The sequence below is a fragment of the Lithobates pipiens genome, unplaced genomic scaffold (assembly GCF_037356315.1).
Source record: "Lithobates pipiens isolate NorthernLeopardFrog02 unplaced genomic scaffold, aLitPip1_a1.2 Scaffold_11, whole genome shotgun sequence".
Lineage (NCBI taxonomy): Eukaryota > Metazoa > Chordata > Amphibia > Anura > Ranidae > Lithobates > Lithobates pipiens.
In genome coordinates, this window is record NW_027507696.1 from 27,036,856 (window position 1) to 27,055,073 (window position 18,218).

General features: G+C 45.4%; 1 protein-coding gene across 1 annotated transcript in view; it reads right to left on the reverse strand.

Moving 5' to 3' along the window:
• Nucleotides 1-18,218, reverse strand: part of LOC143961009 (kelch domain-containing protein 3-like) — a 151,508-nt gene that overhangs the window by 95,333 nt on the left and 37,957 nt on the right. The window contains exons 6-7 of the mRNA XM_077470117.1: nt 14,197-14,285; nt 8,059-8,205 (exon numbers count right to left, since the gene is read on the reverse strand). Coding sequence (XP_077326243.1) covers nt 8,059-8,205; nt 14,197-14,285 — 236 coding nt within the window. The remainder of the gene's footprint in view (nt 1-8,058; nt 8,206-14,196; nt 14,286-18,218) is intronic.

Sequence of the window (18,218 nt, forward strand, 5' to 3'; positions counted from 1 at the left end):
ATGTAAAGGAGGGCTCTGCTGCACTGGGGACACGGATGTAAAGGAGGGCTCTGCTGCACAACACAGATGCAACGGAGGGCTCTGCTGCACTGGGTACACGGGTGTAAAGGAGGGCTCTGCTGCACTGGGTACACAGATGTAAAGGAGGGCTCTGCTGCACAACACAGATGCAAAGGAGGGCTCTGCTGCACTGGGTACACGGATGTAAAGGAGGGCTCTGCTGCACAACACAGATGTAAAGGAGGGCTCTGCTGCACTGGGTACAGAGATGTAAAGGAGGGCTCTGCTACACAGGGGACAAGGATGTAAAGGAGGGCTCTGCTGCACTGGGGACACGGATATAAAGGAGGGCTCTGCTGCACAACACAGATGTAAAGGAGGGCTCTGCTGCACTGGGGACACGGATGCAAAGGAGGGCTCTGCTGCACTGGGGATACAGATGTAAAGGAGGGCTCTGCTGCACTCGGTACACAATGTAAAGGAGGGATCTGCTGCACTGGGGAAACAGATGTAAAGGAGGGCTCTGCTGCACAACACAGATGTAAAGGAGGGCTCTGCTGTACTGGGGACACGGATGTAAAGGAGGGCTCGTCTGCACTGGGGACACAGATGTAAAGGATGTCTCTTTTGCACAACACAGATGTAAAGGAGGGCTCTGCTGCACTGGGTCCATGGATGTAAAGGAGGGCTCTACTGCACTGGGTACATGGATGTAAAGGAGGGCTCTGCTGCACAACACAGATGTAAAGGAAGGCTCTGCTGCACTGGGTACACGGATGCAAAGGAGGGCTCTGCTGCACTGGGTACATGGATGCAAAGGAGGGCTCTGCTGCACAACACAGATGTAAAGGAGGGCTCTGCTGCATTGGGTACACAGATGTAAAGGAGGGCTCTGCTGCACAACACAGATGTAAAAGAAGGCTCTGCTGCACTGGGGACATGGATGTAAAGGAGGGCTCTGCTGCACTGGGGACACGGTTGTAAAGGAGGGCTCTGCTGCACTGGGGACATGAATGTAAAGGAGGGCTCTGCTGCACTGGGGACACAGATTTCAAGGAGGGCTCTGCTGCACTGGGTACACAACGTAAAGGAGGGCTCTGCTGCACAACACAGATGTAATGGAGGGCTCTGCTGCACTGGGGTATACGGATGTAAAGGAGGGCTCTGCTGCACAACACAGATTTAAAGGAGGGCTCTGCTGCCCTGGGTACACAATGTAAAGGAGGGCTCTGCTGCACAACACAGATGTAATGGAGGGCTCTGCTGCACAGGGGAAAAGGATGTAAAAGAGGGCTCTGCTGCACTGGGCAGATGGATGTAAAGGATGGCTCTGCTGCACCGGGGACACTGATGTAAAAAGGGCTCTGCTGCACTGGGGACACGGATGTAAAGGAGGGCTCTGCTGCACTGGGGACACAGATGTAAAGGAGGGCCTCCACTGCCTGGGGACACCTGATATAAGGGGGGGCTCCCCTGCTGGGGACACCAGATGTATGAAGGGGCTCCACTGCTGGGGACAGCAGAGGTATGAAGGGGCTCCATTGCTGGGGACACCAGATGTAAAAAGGTGCTCAGCTGCGGGGGACACCTTATGTAAGAAGGGGCTCCGCTGTTGGGGACACCTGATGTAAGAAGGGGCTCCCCTTCTGGTGACACCTGATGTAAGAAGGGGCTCTGCTGCTGGGGACACCTGATGTAAGAAGGGGCTCCACTGCTGGGGACACCTGATGTAAGAAGGGGCTCTGCTGCTGGGGACACCTGATGTAAGAATTGGCTCCGCTGCTGAGGACACCAGATGTGAGAAGGGGCTGCACCCTGATGTAAGGGCAGACTCTGCTGGAGACACCTGATGTAAGGACAATTGATGTGAGGAGGAGCTCCACTGATGAGGGCACCTGATGTAACAACGGACTCTGCTGGGGGCACCTGATGCAAGGACAGACTCTGCTGGGGGCACCTGATGGCATCTGGTGGCAGGCGACGTGGCAGGTGACACACTCAGGGGTCCCACTGATTCTGCATTATGGTGAGTTGAATGATTTCATTCTATATTACAATGCAATAATAGAAATAATGCACTTCAATCACCATAACAACCATGGTGTCGGGATGTTTGAAACGCAAAAAAAGGTGTTTGGAGTATCTTTATCTGCTGATTGTTAAACTCTGGAATGCACACACATATTTCTAATGTGGTGTAGGATCTGGGCCTGCTGTCCCTCCATCCCTCTTTAGTTCCTTCTCTCTCCTTCCCTTTTTCTTTCTTTCTTTTTTCTTTTTCTTTCTTTCTCTCTCTTTCTCCCTCCATCCCTCATTCATCTCAGACTCTAACCACACCCCATTTGAGCCACGCCCATTTAAGTCACCCCCATTATTTCATGTAAACCACACCCATTTTTGCTATGTCACGCCTACATCGCATGTCCCACCCCCTAATTATAATAAGACTCCGCCTACAGCCAAAAAGGTGCGCCTATAAAAAAATTTACAGTGTTGGCAACTATGTAAATAGGAAAACCCATCTGTACTGGATCCTTGCTGTGGAGAGCACAGAAGTGATTTATTAAATTTTTCTGTGTCTGTCTAGTGTTGCTTGTGAGATGTCTGGTGAGATGTCTGGATGGATCTGAAAGTGAACTCCATCTAAAGTGAGGTTTCTGATGCCACATGTAGCCTGCATTATTTCTTCTTTGATCAAAAAGTCTTTTATGCATAATACGATGTCCCTGGGAGGTTTTTCTGGAGAGAATGCTGGGACTGTGACATCATAATGGGCGGTGATGTCCCAATATAAGTCGCTGCGTACCGCGTGTCCTGTCATAGTGACCGAAGACAGCGACGAGTCAACATCTCCAGAAGAGAAGAAGAGAGGAACAGAAGATGGCGACAGCAACAGCGGCGAGAGAAGACCGGGCCACCGCTTGTAAAAGAGCTAGAAGAAGGCGCGGTGGCCCGGCAAGAAGAACCGAAGAGGGGGACAAGACCCCCAAAGTCGGAAGAAGAGGGCGGCGGTGAAGAAGAAAGCCGGGCTCCTCCGCTAGTGAAAGAGCTAGCAAAAGAGCAGAAGATAGTGGAGGAGTCCAGCGAGAAGACCCCTGAAGACGGAAGAAGACCCCCCGGAGCTGTGCAATAAACTATTTTAACCCTTGTGTGTTGTGTTTTTTTTTTACTTTTTTTCACAGGTGAATGGGTAGGGGTTCATTGTACCCCATACTCATTCACATAGGGTGGGGGGCCGGGATCCGGGGGCTCTCTTGTTAAAGGGGGCTCACAGATTCCGATAAGCTCCCCGCCCGCAGACCCCGACAACCAACGGCCAGGGTTGTCGCGGGAAGAGGCCCTTGTCCTCATCAACATGGGGACAAGGTGCTTTGGGGTGGGGGGGCTGTGCGCCCCCCCTTTCCCAAGGCACCCCCCATGTTGAGGGCACGCGGCCTGGTACGGCTCAGGAGGGGGGGGCGCTCGCTCGTCCCCCCCCTTTTCCTGGCCGCCCGGGTAGCGTGCTCGGATAAGGGTCTGATATGGACCTAGGGGGGACCCCCACGCTGTTTTTCAGCGTAGGGATTCCCCTTTAAGTCCATACTAGGTGACGGGGCCAGCGACACCTTCTTTGCTGGTCCCGGCTACCTGGACACACGCTCAAAATGAGCGGACTTTCCTCCACGTGTGTTGGCGAGTCCGTTCATTTCAAAAGTACGGCGGATAGTCTGGCAGACTCAGTCCGCCGTACCTAGTCCCACAAAAGTACCATGTCTGGGCAGGTAGCTCGTTCGAAAAGTCCGCCGGACAGTCCGGCGTACAGTCCGCCAGACTCGGTCTGCCGGATAGTCTGCTATGTGTGTACGCGGCATAAGATTACTCCTTCTGCTCCTGTTATCTAAATCTTCTACATATGCGTGCAACTGTGTAAAAGCAGAGGAAGGGGTTTCATGCTCCCTTGAGAGATCATTAAATGCAATTGCTAGTTCATCGTGTTTATTTTCTAGCAAGTCCATGCGTGTGCCTATGGCTGCTATTTCTTGGGATAGGGTATTTGTGGATTTTTGGATCTCTGTTTGGAATTTAGTGAACAGTTTAGTATATAAAGTGTCTAAACTGATGTCCAGATCTGCATTTGAGAGTGGGATGTACTCACAGCTTTTGGATGAGTCTGTGTCCAGCTTCTGCAGGTCTTTTGCCAACGGAGGGGAGGAAGATGAGGTGGGCAGGGAGCCAGAGCCACTGTAGTAAAGGGCAGGGCTGGACTGGTAGTCCACCCGCCCTGGGGCCGATTTGATCTGTGGCTGCAGGCTGAGGCTACAGCACTCCCGCCTCCTCCTCTTCTTTGTTACACACAGCGGGAGCGCTGTGTGTCAAGGAGCTGGCTCTGTGTGTTGTTGGCGGCGCTGTTACAAGTCTAGACCAGCTGGTGTGATAGTAGATTGAATCTGTGTTCTGCCTATCACACAATGCAGTCTAGGGGGGTGGGACCTTGTAACAGCACCGCCGACAACACACAGACCCAGCTCTGTGACACACAACAGGAGATGTCCGCTGTGTATGTGATCAAGAGCAGGCTATGGTGAGTCTGCATTCATGGGCAGATTGAGGCTGCATTGATGGGCACATTGAGGCTGCAATTTTGGGCACAGTGAGGCTGTGATTTTGGGCACATTGAGGCTGCATTGATGGGCACAGTGAGGCTGCGATTTTGGGCACAGTGAGGTTGCGATTATGGGCACAGTGAGGCTGCATTGATGGGCACAGTGAGGCTGAAATTTTAGGCACTGTGAGGCTGCAATTTTGGGCAGTCAGGCTGCGATTATGGGCACATTGAGGCTGCATTGATGGCACAGTGAGGCAGTGAGTATGGGCACAGTGAGGCTGCGATTTTGGGCACAGTGAGGCTGTGATTATGGGCACATTGAGGCTGCATTGATGGGCACAGTGAGGCTGCAATTTTGGGCAGTCAGGCTGCGATTATGGTCACATTGAGGTTTCATTGATGGCACAGCGAGGCTGCAATTATGGGCACATTGAGGCTGCATTTTTGAGCACAGTCAGGCTGTGATTATGGGCACATTGAGGCTGCAATTATGGGCACAGTGAGGCTGCGATTTTGGGCACAGTGAGGTTGCATTGATGGGCACTGGTGAGATTGCATTGATCGCTTGTACCATGTCTGCAGTCTCTGACCATCTTGTCTTATATCATGTCTGCAGACTCTGAGGGAGTTTGGAGAGGAGTAAAGATTGGGAGTGCCACTGGGATGGGGGTCAAGGAAGAAGTCAGACTTGTGTGGACTGTGGAAAGGAGACTATAGAATAAAATCAGAGCCACCAAGCTGGAGCCAACTGATTGAGCCCTGCACGTTGCACCCGAGAGGAGGTCAGTGACAGCACCGCCAGGCCAGTCTGAGGGGGGTCACTGATGTAAGAGGGGCGTAAATACAATAATGTAAAGGGGCACTGATATAAAGGTTTCCCCCTTATATCAGTAACCCCCCTTACCTTAGTGTATTCTTTCTGCTGAAGGTCGTCTCTGGTCACCAGAGACCCCCCCCCCCCCCCCCCCCCCCTCACGTTCCCAGAGTTCCCCCTTGATGATTCACCACTGTTACCACTTTTAACTGGAATTTTCTTATATATATATATATATATATATATATATATATATATATATATATATATATATATATATATATTTCTCCCTAGCCCTATGTGCGTTCATATCTGTCTATCTATATATAACACACTCTTCAAATGTGCTTTAAAATGCATGGTTTTCCATTTCATGAACAAGAAAATAATGATGTTATGATTTTGGGCTGGTATAATAATGCTATGGGGCTGGTATGACATTTTTTCCAGGGCTGGTTTATATTCCCAGTCCAGCCCTGGTAAAGGGATGGAGGAACCACGGCTACTTTTTTAGATATGGAAGACTGAACCTTTGATATAGGATTCGGTTGATGCTTAAGTATAACTCTATAACCAAGTGTTATACCATCTTACCATCTTAAAGAGCTAGATCTGTTTTAAGGTTTCATTATGGATTTGTAAAAGTGGGAAACATAAAGGGATATCTCCAGCATAATATGTTTTTACTGTATGGAAATATCCAATTCTAAAAATGTTTTTTGAAATCTGTTTGTATGTTTAAAATGTGAAAAATGTATAAAATAGAGATATGCATGATCATTACCTAATTATGTAGCGTACATATTTGGGAGCCATTTGTCCCACCTGTTTAGTAACTGATCACTACTCTAATTGCTATGCAATCTTCCAATCCAAATCTTTTTTACCCCAGAGAAACCAACTCACTGGAGTTTAGTAGGAAAAATGCCCCTTACATTGGTGGTCAGTGGGAAAAATGCTTTCCTTACAGTAGTGGTCAGAATGCTACCATTAGGCATCTTTCACACGGCCTCACTGTGGCTTTTCCACAATGTGGGTGCAGAGTTGTGGCTTTTGTGTGGGTTACCTGTGATTTTCTATAGATTTCTATTAGATTAGGCATTTTTTGTGCATTTTCTATAAGCACACCAATGATGCAGCATGCAGGACTTTTGGTGCACTTTCAGAAAATACATAAAATACATGCCACCTAATTCTATGGGAAAGAGCGGGTAACCCGCATAAAACCTCGTGCCACAGGGAAACCGCAGAGGGGCAGTGTGAAAGAGCCCTTACAGACAGTAAAAAGATCATTGGTTTCCTGCTTTATGTTTTGCCTAGTGTTTTTAGCCCCAGAACTATGCAGGCACTATCAAATGGAAGGTTCAAGGAACGCCTAGCAAACCCTGAAGAAATCTTATGCTGCGTACACACGACTGGACTTTCCAGCAGACAAGGTCCAATGGAATCATTCCGTCGGATAGTCCGATCGTGTGTGGGATAGTCTGATCATTTTTCTTTAAAAAATCCAACGGACCTAGAAATAGAGCATGTTTCAAATCTGTCTGACAGACTTTAGTCCTATAGGGAAAACCGTTCGTCTGTATGCTGGTCCGATAGACTAAATACGATGCAAGGGCAGCTTGTCTACTGGCTATTGAACCTCCTTTTCTAGTCCCGTCGTACGACGATTTCCTGAAGAAATCTTATGCCGCGTACACACGACCGGACTTTCCAGCAGACAAGGTCCAATGGAATCATTCCGTCGGATAGTCCGATCGTGTGTGGGATAGTCTGATCATTTTTCTTTAAAAAATCCAATGGACCTAGAAATAGAGCATGTTTCAAATCTGTCCGACAGACTTAAGTCCTATAGGGAAAACCGTTCGTCTGTATGCTGGTCCGATAGACCAAATATGATGCAAGGGCAGCTTGTCTACTGGCTATTGAACCTCCTTTTCTAGTCCCGTCGTACGACATCACGTTCAAAACGAACGGACTTTCGAACGGACTTTAGTCTGTTCGTGTGTGGGCAAGTACATTTGTTTGGAAGTCCGTCTTAACTCCGTCGAAAGTCCGTCGGGAAGACCGTTGGACCTTTTCTGACGGAAAGTCCGGTCGTGTGTACGCGGCATTAGGGTTCCACAAAACCCTGGTTTCTAAAGGTTGCTCTAGTGTAGACTAACAATCCATAGTGCAGCCTGCATTTTACCATGGCCATGGTGTACAGCCTATTGTGTGTTACAAAGTTATTTTTAGTTAATACAGCGTGAGAACTTTATGAACGGAAGAGAGGCTGGCCACAAAACTTTAGCAGGCCGTGTCAAACATATATTCACTTCAATAGCATTCCGCTGTTTCCAGAGTCTTAAAATCATTGAAGCGCTATGCACATTTGAAAAGCACATTACAAATGTGCAGTTTATTTGGTGTTTTGAAGTGGTATAGCTGCTTTATAAGTGTACCCATCAGTGATTACTTGACAGTAATTTTAGTAGTATGATTGAGCTAATAAAAATTGCCCAAGTAGCTCTAGCGTTAGCCATGACAGACAACTGCTTAATAATAGTATGATGTTAACTCCATTTTGACATATATTTTGCCTTCGGTAATCTGAATTTGATGCATTACAATTGCTGACTATACTTACTGGTATGATGAAAAATCTTTGTTTACATACCTGTATTGAACATATGCAAGTCATCTACAGCTCTTCCATGATGAATGCCGCCATAAACAAAAACATTCTCCCCAACAGTTGCAACACTGTGGCTCAGGGTTTGGGGAGCAGCTCCATTTGTTTTAAGTTTCTCCCACGTTAGGGTAACTGAAATAAATTTGTAATCAATAGAGCATAACTGAATAATAGCCTTTCTTGAGCTAAGTATATGAAAAATGCACAATGAATACACAATGCACAATGAATACAATTTCATGCTGTATCGCGATGTTTTTGTATTAAATTATAACATAGGATTTATAGGGGCTGATTTACAAAGCATTTGCGCTGTGAGTAGCGGCGCACGCAATTCACAAAGCATTTGTGCCTGTAACACAGCGCAATTCCCCATTTACTATGAGCATGCCGGCGCATGGGCGGCCGTGATCTGTGCGCCGCTATAGACCTGGCGCACTGCATCTTCAACTCGGAATTAAAAGAAGCTGGAAGTGCCAATATTATGGGGGTGATGTGGGGTGATGTGAGGAAGTATAGATATATTGGGAGGACTCTACTGCTGCCTTTTTATTTGCAAAGCGCTTATTTCATTGCTTAAATGTAAGTGTTATTTTACTTTAATAAATTTGTTTTTTGTACGGAATTACGCTATTTGGCCCAATTTTTTTGTTCCATATGGTTCCGTGAGTGGGAGTGTGATCTTTCCGGGAGCACTGGCTCCGTGTCCAATTCAGTTTGAACAAGAGTGGAGTTACCATCAATATTGAAAGCTCATCTTTCCCGACCTGAGGATTTCTTATCTGTATAATTGAAAAGCTTATTTGACCCCTGGAGCGTATGCTAGTTGGGGTCATCGGGAGTCGGCAAGCTCACATCTTTCTTCTGTGTGTGGTGGTTAGTGATGGACGAACGTTTCGCCCGGCGGTCGTTTCGCGGCGAATTTCCGACATTCGCGGTCCGCACGTTCGAACGCCTTTTTCCGTCGTTCGCCGCGGCGGACTTACGTGTTTAATGTATACAAGAACTTTAACCTTTGGTGACACGTTTATCATGTGATACAGGACAGCCAATTGAGACATGACAGCACATGGACACTTGGACATTCCCCCTAACCTATAAATACACCCGATCCGGTGGCCATTTTACATTCTTTCTTCTGTTACGATAGGGACAGGTTCCTGTGTGGAGTAGGGAGAGATAAACCACTAGCTATTTGGTACACAAAAGTTCTTTTCAGGACTGGTATAGGTGTTAGGTGTTGATAGGTTTGCTGTGCTGCTGATTCTTGCAGCAGCCTGAGTGTCTTTTGTTAGTTTAGAGAAAGGGAAAGGACGGTGTATGCTACAGGGACAGCCAGATTAGTCTTTCATCATCATCATCATCATCATCATCATTAGCTGTTACTATCAAGGTCCACAAAAGAGCTGTTCCAGTAACCACTAATCGTTCTCTTTTTTTGCCAATTTGTATAGGGACAGGAAGGAAGCAGTGTTGTCAGGCAGTGAGGGTAATTTTAAAGACTTGCTGTTATTATTAGTTCCACAAAGGTTCTTTTCAGGACTGGTATCAGTGGTACAGTAATAGGCTTGTACATGTATAATATTCTTTCTTCCAAATATAGAAAGGATATTATACTTGACTGCTGCCCTTCTGCTGCAGTCTGCTAAACATTCACAACTCACTTGTTCCACAAAAGTTCTTATAAGGACTGGTAACTTGGTATAGGGTGCTACGGTACATAGGCTTGAGTGCGGTACAGTCTGCTGTTCTGTAAGGACCGCTATCGGTCCACAATAGATAGGGTTGACGTGCACCACTGCTGACCGCTGCCCTATACTGCAGCAGTCCTTCAGCGGTATAGGGACTGACGTACAGTCTGCTCACTTCCTTGACCCAAAAAAGCACACCGTACTATATGCCCCTACCCTCCTCTTTGAAGAGGTTGAGCGGTGTCATATTTCTACTGGGGCTGCTTATGATATCCCTGTGCTGTGCTGACTTCCTCCTGGGGGTTCTTATTATGAAGGGATCACACTATCCCTGTGCTGTGCTGACTTCCTCCTGGGGGTTCTTATTATGAGGGGATCACACCATCCCTGTGCTGTGCTGACTTCCTCCTGGGGCTGCTTACGGTGCTGCTGTCAGTGCTGTATGTCACGGTGCTGCTGTCAGCGCTGTATGTCACGGTGCTGCTGTCAGCGCTGTATGTCACGGTGCTGCTGTCAGTGCTCTGTATTACGGTGCTGCTGTCAGATGCCTCTATCACGGTGCATGTGTCATTCCGGTATGTCACGCTGCTGGTGATCATCTCCTGCACCCTCTTCTTTGCCTACCCTGGTCCCTGACCTTCCCTCTCCTCCATTGCCTTCATTAGCTCCATAGTCCTGAATTGTTAGAACAATTTCCCAAATAAAATAAAAATGCTTGTAGTTATCGATCCCAAATTCACCTCATACATGTATTATGTCATTGTCCAGATGGTGGGACTACGTTTTACCCCCTAATAATTACCACGTGGCCGCAAATTCGACATGAAGGTTTGCAAAGTTCGCCTCCCATTGAAGTCAATGGGGCCCGCGGCGAACGTTCGGTTTCGCGAACGTTTGGGTCCGTTCGCATTTCGCTTTCGCGAAACGTCCCGTCGGAAGTTCGTCCATCACTAGTGGTGGTGTCAGCACCAGGGTGTTTCTTTGGATCAAATATTCCACAGATTGAATGAATATTTCCATATGTCCATGTCTGCACCAAGGGCGAGCACAATCATGATCTTTTAGCAAAGGACTTTCTTTTCTCTTTTTGTCTTTTTGTTCATAGTTCATTCGTTATTAAGCATTGTCCTAGATGTTTATTATTTTCAAACATAAATGAGTGTGATATTTAGTTACCATTAGTACACTCTCACATTGTATTTACTTTTAGAGCAACACTTTTTGTACACAGATTATTTGAACTGAATTTATCCAATTTAGTGTATTAGCTGCTTCTAAATTTTTGCTTGGATAGTGCAGTGTTTTTGTTTGTTTTGAAATATTTCTAGGAAGTATAGAAATGGCTGTCCATGTAACAAATATGCCCAAAATAGAACATAATATTAACTTTCTCTGAGTAAGCCTGCTGCACCTGCAAATACACTCGAAACTGTGTGAGATCGTTTTATGCACTGCGCATGCACAAGCAGCACATGCACCCATTCAAGTGCTCTGGTTCACTGCGCCGGCAAAATCTTAGTAAATGTCAAGCCACATAGGTTAATTTGCATAAATTGGACAGGCGCACCTCTCAACTTGACTTTTTTTTTTTTTTTGCTCTGGTTCACTTTTATGGGTTTTTTTAAGGCTATTTGCACACAGGTCATGTTAGCATTAAGCAAAAAAAAAGAAGAAAAAATTGTGTGGGGGTCCCCCGAAATTCCATACAAGGCCCTTCAGGTCTGGCATGGATATTAAGGGGAACCCCGCACCAAAAAAAATGGTGTGGGGGTCCCCCTCAAAATCCATACCAGACCCTTATCCGAGCACGCAACCTGGCAGGCCGTAGGAAAAGAGGGGGGATGAGAGAGCACCCCCCCTCCTGAATCGTACCAGGCCACATGCCCTCAACATTGGGAGGATGCTTTGGGGTCCCTCCCAAAGCACCTTGTCCCCATGTTGATGAGGACAAGAGCATCATCCCCACAACCCTGGCCGGTGGTTGTGGGGGTCTGCGGGCGAGGGGGCTTATCAGAATCTGGAAGCCCCCTTTAACAAGGGGACCCCTAGATCCCGGCCACCCCCTCTGTGTGAAATGGTAAGGGGGTACAAAAGTACACCTATCATTTCACCAAAAAAGTGACAAAAGTGTTAAAAATGACAGGAGACAGGAGACACACAGCTGGAGCCTCCCATTGCGCAGAGCGCCCCGAGAATGAAGAAGAGACGCCGTGGAGGAAGATGCCTGATGAGAACACCGGAGCAAGTAGAAGCGGATTGGAGGAAGAAGAAGATGGAGGAAGAAGATGAAGAAACCGAAGGATGAAGAAAGGAAGAAGACCAGAAGAAAGAAGATGAAAGAAGACTTTAATAAAGGACTTGTCAAAGACTGTCTCCTGTAATTTTTAACACTTTTGTCACTTTTTTGGTGAAATGGTAGGGGTACTTTTGTGCCCCCTTACCATTTCACATGAGGGGAGGCCGGGATCTGGGGGTCCCCTTATTAAAGGGGGCTTCCAGATTCCAATAAGCCCCCTGCCTGCAGACCCCCACAACCACTGGCCAGGATTGTGGGGATGAGGCACTTGTCCTCATCAACATGGGGACAAGGTGCTTTGGGGGGAAAAAAATTACGTGGGGTCCCCCTCAAAATCCATACCAGACCCTTATCCGAGCACGCAACCTGGCAGCCCGCAGGAAAAGAGGGGGGACGAGAGAGCTCCCCCCCTCCTGAACCGTACCAGGCCACATGCCCTCAACATTGGGAGGATACTTTGGGGTCCCCCAAAGCACCTTGTCCCCATGTTGATGAGGACAAGCGCCTCATCCCCACAACCCTGGCCAGTGGTTGTGGGGGTCTGCAGGCAGGGGGCTTATTGGAATCTGGAAGCCCCCTTTAATAAGGGGACCCCCAGATCCCGGCCTCCCCCCATGTGAAATGGTAAGGGGGCACAAAAGTACCCCTACCATTTCACCAAAAAAGTGACAAAAGTGTTAAAAATGACAGGAGACAGTCTTTGACAAGTCCTTTATTAAAGTCTTCTTTCATCTTCTTTCTTATGGTCTTCTGAAAGGTTGCGTGCTCGGATAAGGGTCTGGTATGGATTTTGAGGGGGACCCCACGTAATTTTTTTGGCGCGGGGTTCCCCTAAAAATCCATGCCAGACCTGAAGGGCCTGGTATGGATTTTGAGGGGGGCCCCCACACCATTTTTTTTGGTGCGGGGTTCCCCTTAATATCCATACCAGACCTGAAGGACCTGGTATGCTCTTGGAGGGGAACCCATGCCGTATTTTTTTTGTTAAATTAAAGTCGCCTGGCCTGGGGGCGACTTAAAGTCGTGTTGTAAGTCCCCTCAAGTCGCACTGTGATTCACACTCAAGTCATGTCCAAGTTGTCTCCCAAAGTCGCACTGGAAGTCGTGTTGCCACTGTGTGAATGAACTGTTAATGATACGGCGCTCGCTATTATGAATTGTGCCAGCATATTACGTGTTACGCTGTAGCTCTATAAGGTAGCCAAAAAGCTTCTAACTTCAGCTTGTTCAATTACGGTAAACATTGTCAAATATCATGGAAGCTTATTGGTTTCTATGCAAAGCTGGACCAGATTCTGTGCTCTCCAGTTTTAGTAAATCAACCCCTGTATGTCTTTGAGTAATATGAAGTCCTGAGGAAAGCATTAACTAGAAAAGTAAAATGTAGGGCCACATAATTTGCTCTATGCTCATTTAAGATATTGTTTAATCTTTACTAAAAGTGTCAGCATGCCAACCACAGGCTGGCTACAAATTCCTAACTTCAGAGCGTGTGCATTGGCATATAGTCAAGAGGATTTTTTGGTCCATGTAGCTCCCTGCAGCTCCAGACACTTAAAACATGGTTCCAGAGGAGTAACTTAAGCCTGGTACATGCTATTATTTTTTTTTTCATTCAACCCAACACACTGAATTAAAAAAAAAAAGGAAGCCCTCATCAGATGCCGATCAACAGACCTTTTTCAGTCATGCCCCTTCGACAGAGGCTGACTGATTGGACCGGCTGCGTACACATGGACCAAATATCAGGCAGTTTCCATTGAACCGGCCATTGCAGCCCAATGTTTGGCTGGTGTGTATGACCCTTTACTCCTTTCCTCTATCTGCCAGGTAAAGCTCTGTGTCAGCAGGTTGGAAATATATATTAATTATCAAGAGCTGCAGACCAAACATAAGCAAAAAGTCCCTCTGCATTGAAAAGACCTAAGTTCTCCACTTTACCCCTGGCACCACAATTGCTGCCCCCCCCCCCCCCTGCTGACCCAGTGGAGCCTGGGTTCAGTATGGGGGGCTGGCTGACCCCCCCCCCAACAGACCTACTGGCCACCTAGTACATAGTCAATGTGAAATGAATATTTTTTTTTTTAAGGCTGTGTGTCTTGTAAATACTGTTTTTTTTCTCTAGTTATTTCTTACCTAGGTCAAATGAATACATTCCTGGGAGACATTGTTCTGCACTTTTATCACAACATCCTCCAAATAAATATATTTTTCTTTTCACCATGCTGTAAAAAAAAAAAGTTAATAGGTAACTTACCAAAAAGCAATATGTATGTATTCAGTAGGTAAAAAACAGTAGAAACACCTATTCAGTAACATATAGGACCAGCTTAGGTTTCCCCATATAATTACAGTAACTCTACATATTCCTGTTGAATGGTCAACCCGCTTCTGTTGAATGGTCATGTTGGAAAACCAGCATTCAATCAGTGATCATAGCCAATGAATACAAGTGTTTATCTGTGTATTCGGACGTGGGATGGGGTGGATTTCTCCATGTCAGAAGATCCCTGCATCAACATCACTTGTGTTGATGTGGGGATCTGTTAGTTTTATTTTTTTCATTCAACCCGCTGGTTGAAAAAAAAAAAAATCTGAACAGGTAAAGTTCAGTGCTTGGAAAATATTCATAACTCTTGAAATGTTCCAAATTTTTTTCATGTTACAACCAAAAATGTAAATGTATTTTATTGGGATTTTATGTGATAGACCAACATAAAGTATCATATAATTGTGAAAATTATAAATGGTTTTAATTTTTTTTACAAATAAGGATCTAAAAAGTGTAGCGTGCGTTTTTTTTTTAGAACAAATGGTCAGCTTTCTTGTAATATCAGCCGCTCGGCTGTTATTACAAGTAGCAGGAGAGAACCACCCCCCCCGCCGCCTTTTGCTGCCCGCTTGGGCTCTGCCATCCCACAGGGAGTCCAGAGCTACCAGCCGCCATGTCCACCGGCTGGCTGGAGACCCAAACAAAGCTGGAATTGGCTTTGATTGGGTCTCTGATCTAGTAACCCAGCAGCGATGTCATGACATCACGTCTGGTTTACTATAGCCTTAAAGGCAAATGACAGTATTCAAAACAGCCAAACTTGACTAATTGAATGCTTTTACAGTGCCTTGAATAAGTATTCATACCCCTTAAAATTTTCCACAATTTGTCATGTTACAACCAAAAATTTATGTGATAGACCAACACAAAGTGGCACATAATTGTGAAGTGGAAGGAAAATGATAAATGGTTTTCAAAATGTTTTTACAAATAAACATGTGAAAAGTGTGGCGTGCATTTGTATTCAGCCCCCTTGAGTCAAAACTTTGTAGAACCACCTTTCGATGCAATTACAGCTGCAAGTCTTTTTGGGGATGTCTCTACCAGCTTTACACATCTATAGAGTGACATTTGCCCATTCTTCTTTGCAAAATAGCTCAAACTCTGTCAGATTGGATGGAGAGCGTCTGTGAACAGCAATTTTCAAGTCTTGCTACAGAGTCTCAACTGGATTTAGGTCTGGACTTTGTCTGGGCCATTCTAATGCATGAATATCCTTTGATCTAAACCATTCAATTGTAGCTCTGGCTATATGTTTAGGGTCGTTGTCATGCTGGAAGGTGAACTTCCGCCCCAGTCTCAAGTCTTTTGCAGACTCTAACAGGTTTTCTTCTAAGATTGCCCTGAATTTGGCCCCATCCATCTTCCCATCAACTCTGACCAGCTTCCCTGTCCCTACTGAATAAAAGCATCCCCACAACATGATGCTGCCACCACCATGTTTCATGGTGAGGATGGTGTGTTCAGGGTGATGTGCATTGTTGGTTTTCTACCACGTGTAGTGTTTTACTTTTTGGCCAATAAGTTCAACTTTGGTCTCATCTGACCAGAGCACCTTCTACCACATGTTTTCTGTGTTCCCCACAAGGCTTCTTGCAAAGTGCAAACAGGACTTCTAATGGCTTTCCTCTTGCCACTCTTTTTTCAAGGCACTGTATACCCAGTTTAAGACTGGGGATATTTGGGACAATTTGAAAATGTCTTTCTTTAGAAAAGAGGTAAAAAGTAAATAGAACATAAAATGGTTACAGGAGAATATTTGAATTTAGAGGTAGACTGTGGTCACTGTAAAACTGAATAAAGACCTACATTTTGTTTAGTGGTTTATTTGTATTAGAATGCATACTTCTCAATACAGATACAGAATTGATACAAACTATGATATTTTGTTTGGTGGAAACAACCTCAAATAAAATATTGTTGTATGAAAAATTTAAGCTGAGCATTGTTTAAATCAGGTCAATGAAGAACTATTTTTATTTGAATGTACTTATTTAGGCATTAGCTATATTGCTTCCAGAACATCATAAGAATTTACTGGAAAGACTCCATTCTTTGGAGACTGACAACCAAAAAATCCATATGCCGGTTTGATTCATTTTACATCATAATAATATGATTGGGAATTAACTTTAGTAATTCATCTACAATTTTATTTCATTGTCTTTTTTTATTTCATTGACTTATGAGAGCCAGCACCATATTCTCCATTGATCCTTTATTTGAAAGTGACAATGGGGAATAGTGAAGGGGGAGATCACCTTTGCAAATTTCAGATCTCATCAACAACTGCCTCTGCTGGGACAGTTAAAGAGTGGAGTATTTCTAGTACTGAGCTGGGTGACTTGGAGAATATATGTGATTGTATATTTGCGAATTGTGTATAAGCTGCAGAAACTGCCTTAAAGCAAATCTAATAACAGTTTTTTTGGCTTAAACCACCAGTATAAATGTCTGAATATGGTTGGTATGTACTTCCCTTTTTGCCCAGGTGGGTTGTGGCTCAGACCAGGGCTGGATTAACTTAGGGGCTATTGGAACTGCAGATCCAGGCCCCTACCTTAATATAGGCCCAGTCACTCAAAAAGGACATGGAAAGCAATGGGCCAACGGGAAGATCTCCCCTGACGGGACCTGCATTCCACATGCACCGCCTGGGCAGGGTGGTGGGGCACGCCTATGCAGGGCTCTTACAGAAGTCTGGGGCTTCCATAGTGTTAGGCCTGAGCAGCTGCACTCTTTCAGCTCAGAGTGCATGCCAATGCACGGCCTTTACAGAAACTTGGAAAATCAAATGCCAGGCTTCCCTAGTGTTATGCCTGTGTAGCTGCGCACTTTTGAGTTTGGGCGCATGCCAGCACAGGCTCTTGGAAAGCAGAAGGGTGCCCAGTAAAAGGCCCACCAAAATCTTCAGCACCAAGCATATGATGCTCTTAATCCAGCCCTGGCTCAGACAACCCAATTGCTAAATGAAGAGATGAGCACATTACAATAAACTGAAGGGATACTGCTTTCTGATTTTGTATTTTTTTTACTAATTGTTATATCAAAAGATACTTGTGAAATCACTTCTCATGTAAACCAAATGTATATATATTGTACACCTGAAAACTACTGGTATATTTTGAAAACTTGTAAAACTGTAAAAATGGGCAACTCATGTGACTAGGTGTGTAATTGCCATCATGCCTATAGTAATAGAAATAGTTCAAAACCTCTGGTTTGGGATTTATTTTAACATATAAATAGATAAAGAATTGTATAGAAAGATTCAACATGTTGCATGATTTGTAGAAAAATTTAAAAGCATTGCATGATGTATTAGATTAGGTTAGAAGTGGTATTTCCTAACTACTTGCTGGACTACCACCGATAGAACATGGATGGTGATAAGTAGAGGGATATGCAATGCATTTCGAATAATATATGCATAAGCAGAATCTTCATCAGGGATTTATACCACTTGTTCTAAATACATATTTGTATAACATTTAGCAAAGGCATTCCCTATATCATGGAGGAGAAAGTCAAATATCTGCATAGATTGCCCTTCAACTTGTACAAGACTACTGCATATGATCCAAAGAGTATGACACCCAAAAAGGGGGAAGCACCGGTGAGTATTAAATGCAAGAAGCCATTCACTGTATGTGATCAAGGTATCCCAGTACAGCAGCCAGAGAATTGGACCTCCTATCGCCTAAATTGGCGCAGCTCTGCTGATTTTACTCCTGGCAGTATCTTGTGGAGGAGAGGATTGGCAATTCCTCTGCTAAATGCTATTCATATATGTATTTAGAACAAGTGGTATAAATCCCTGATTCTG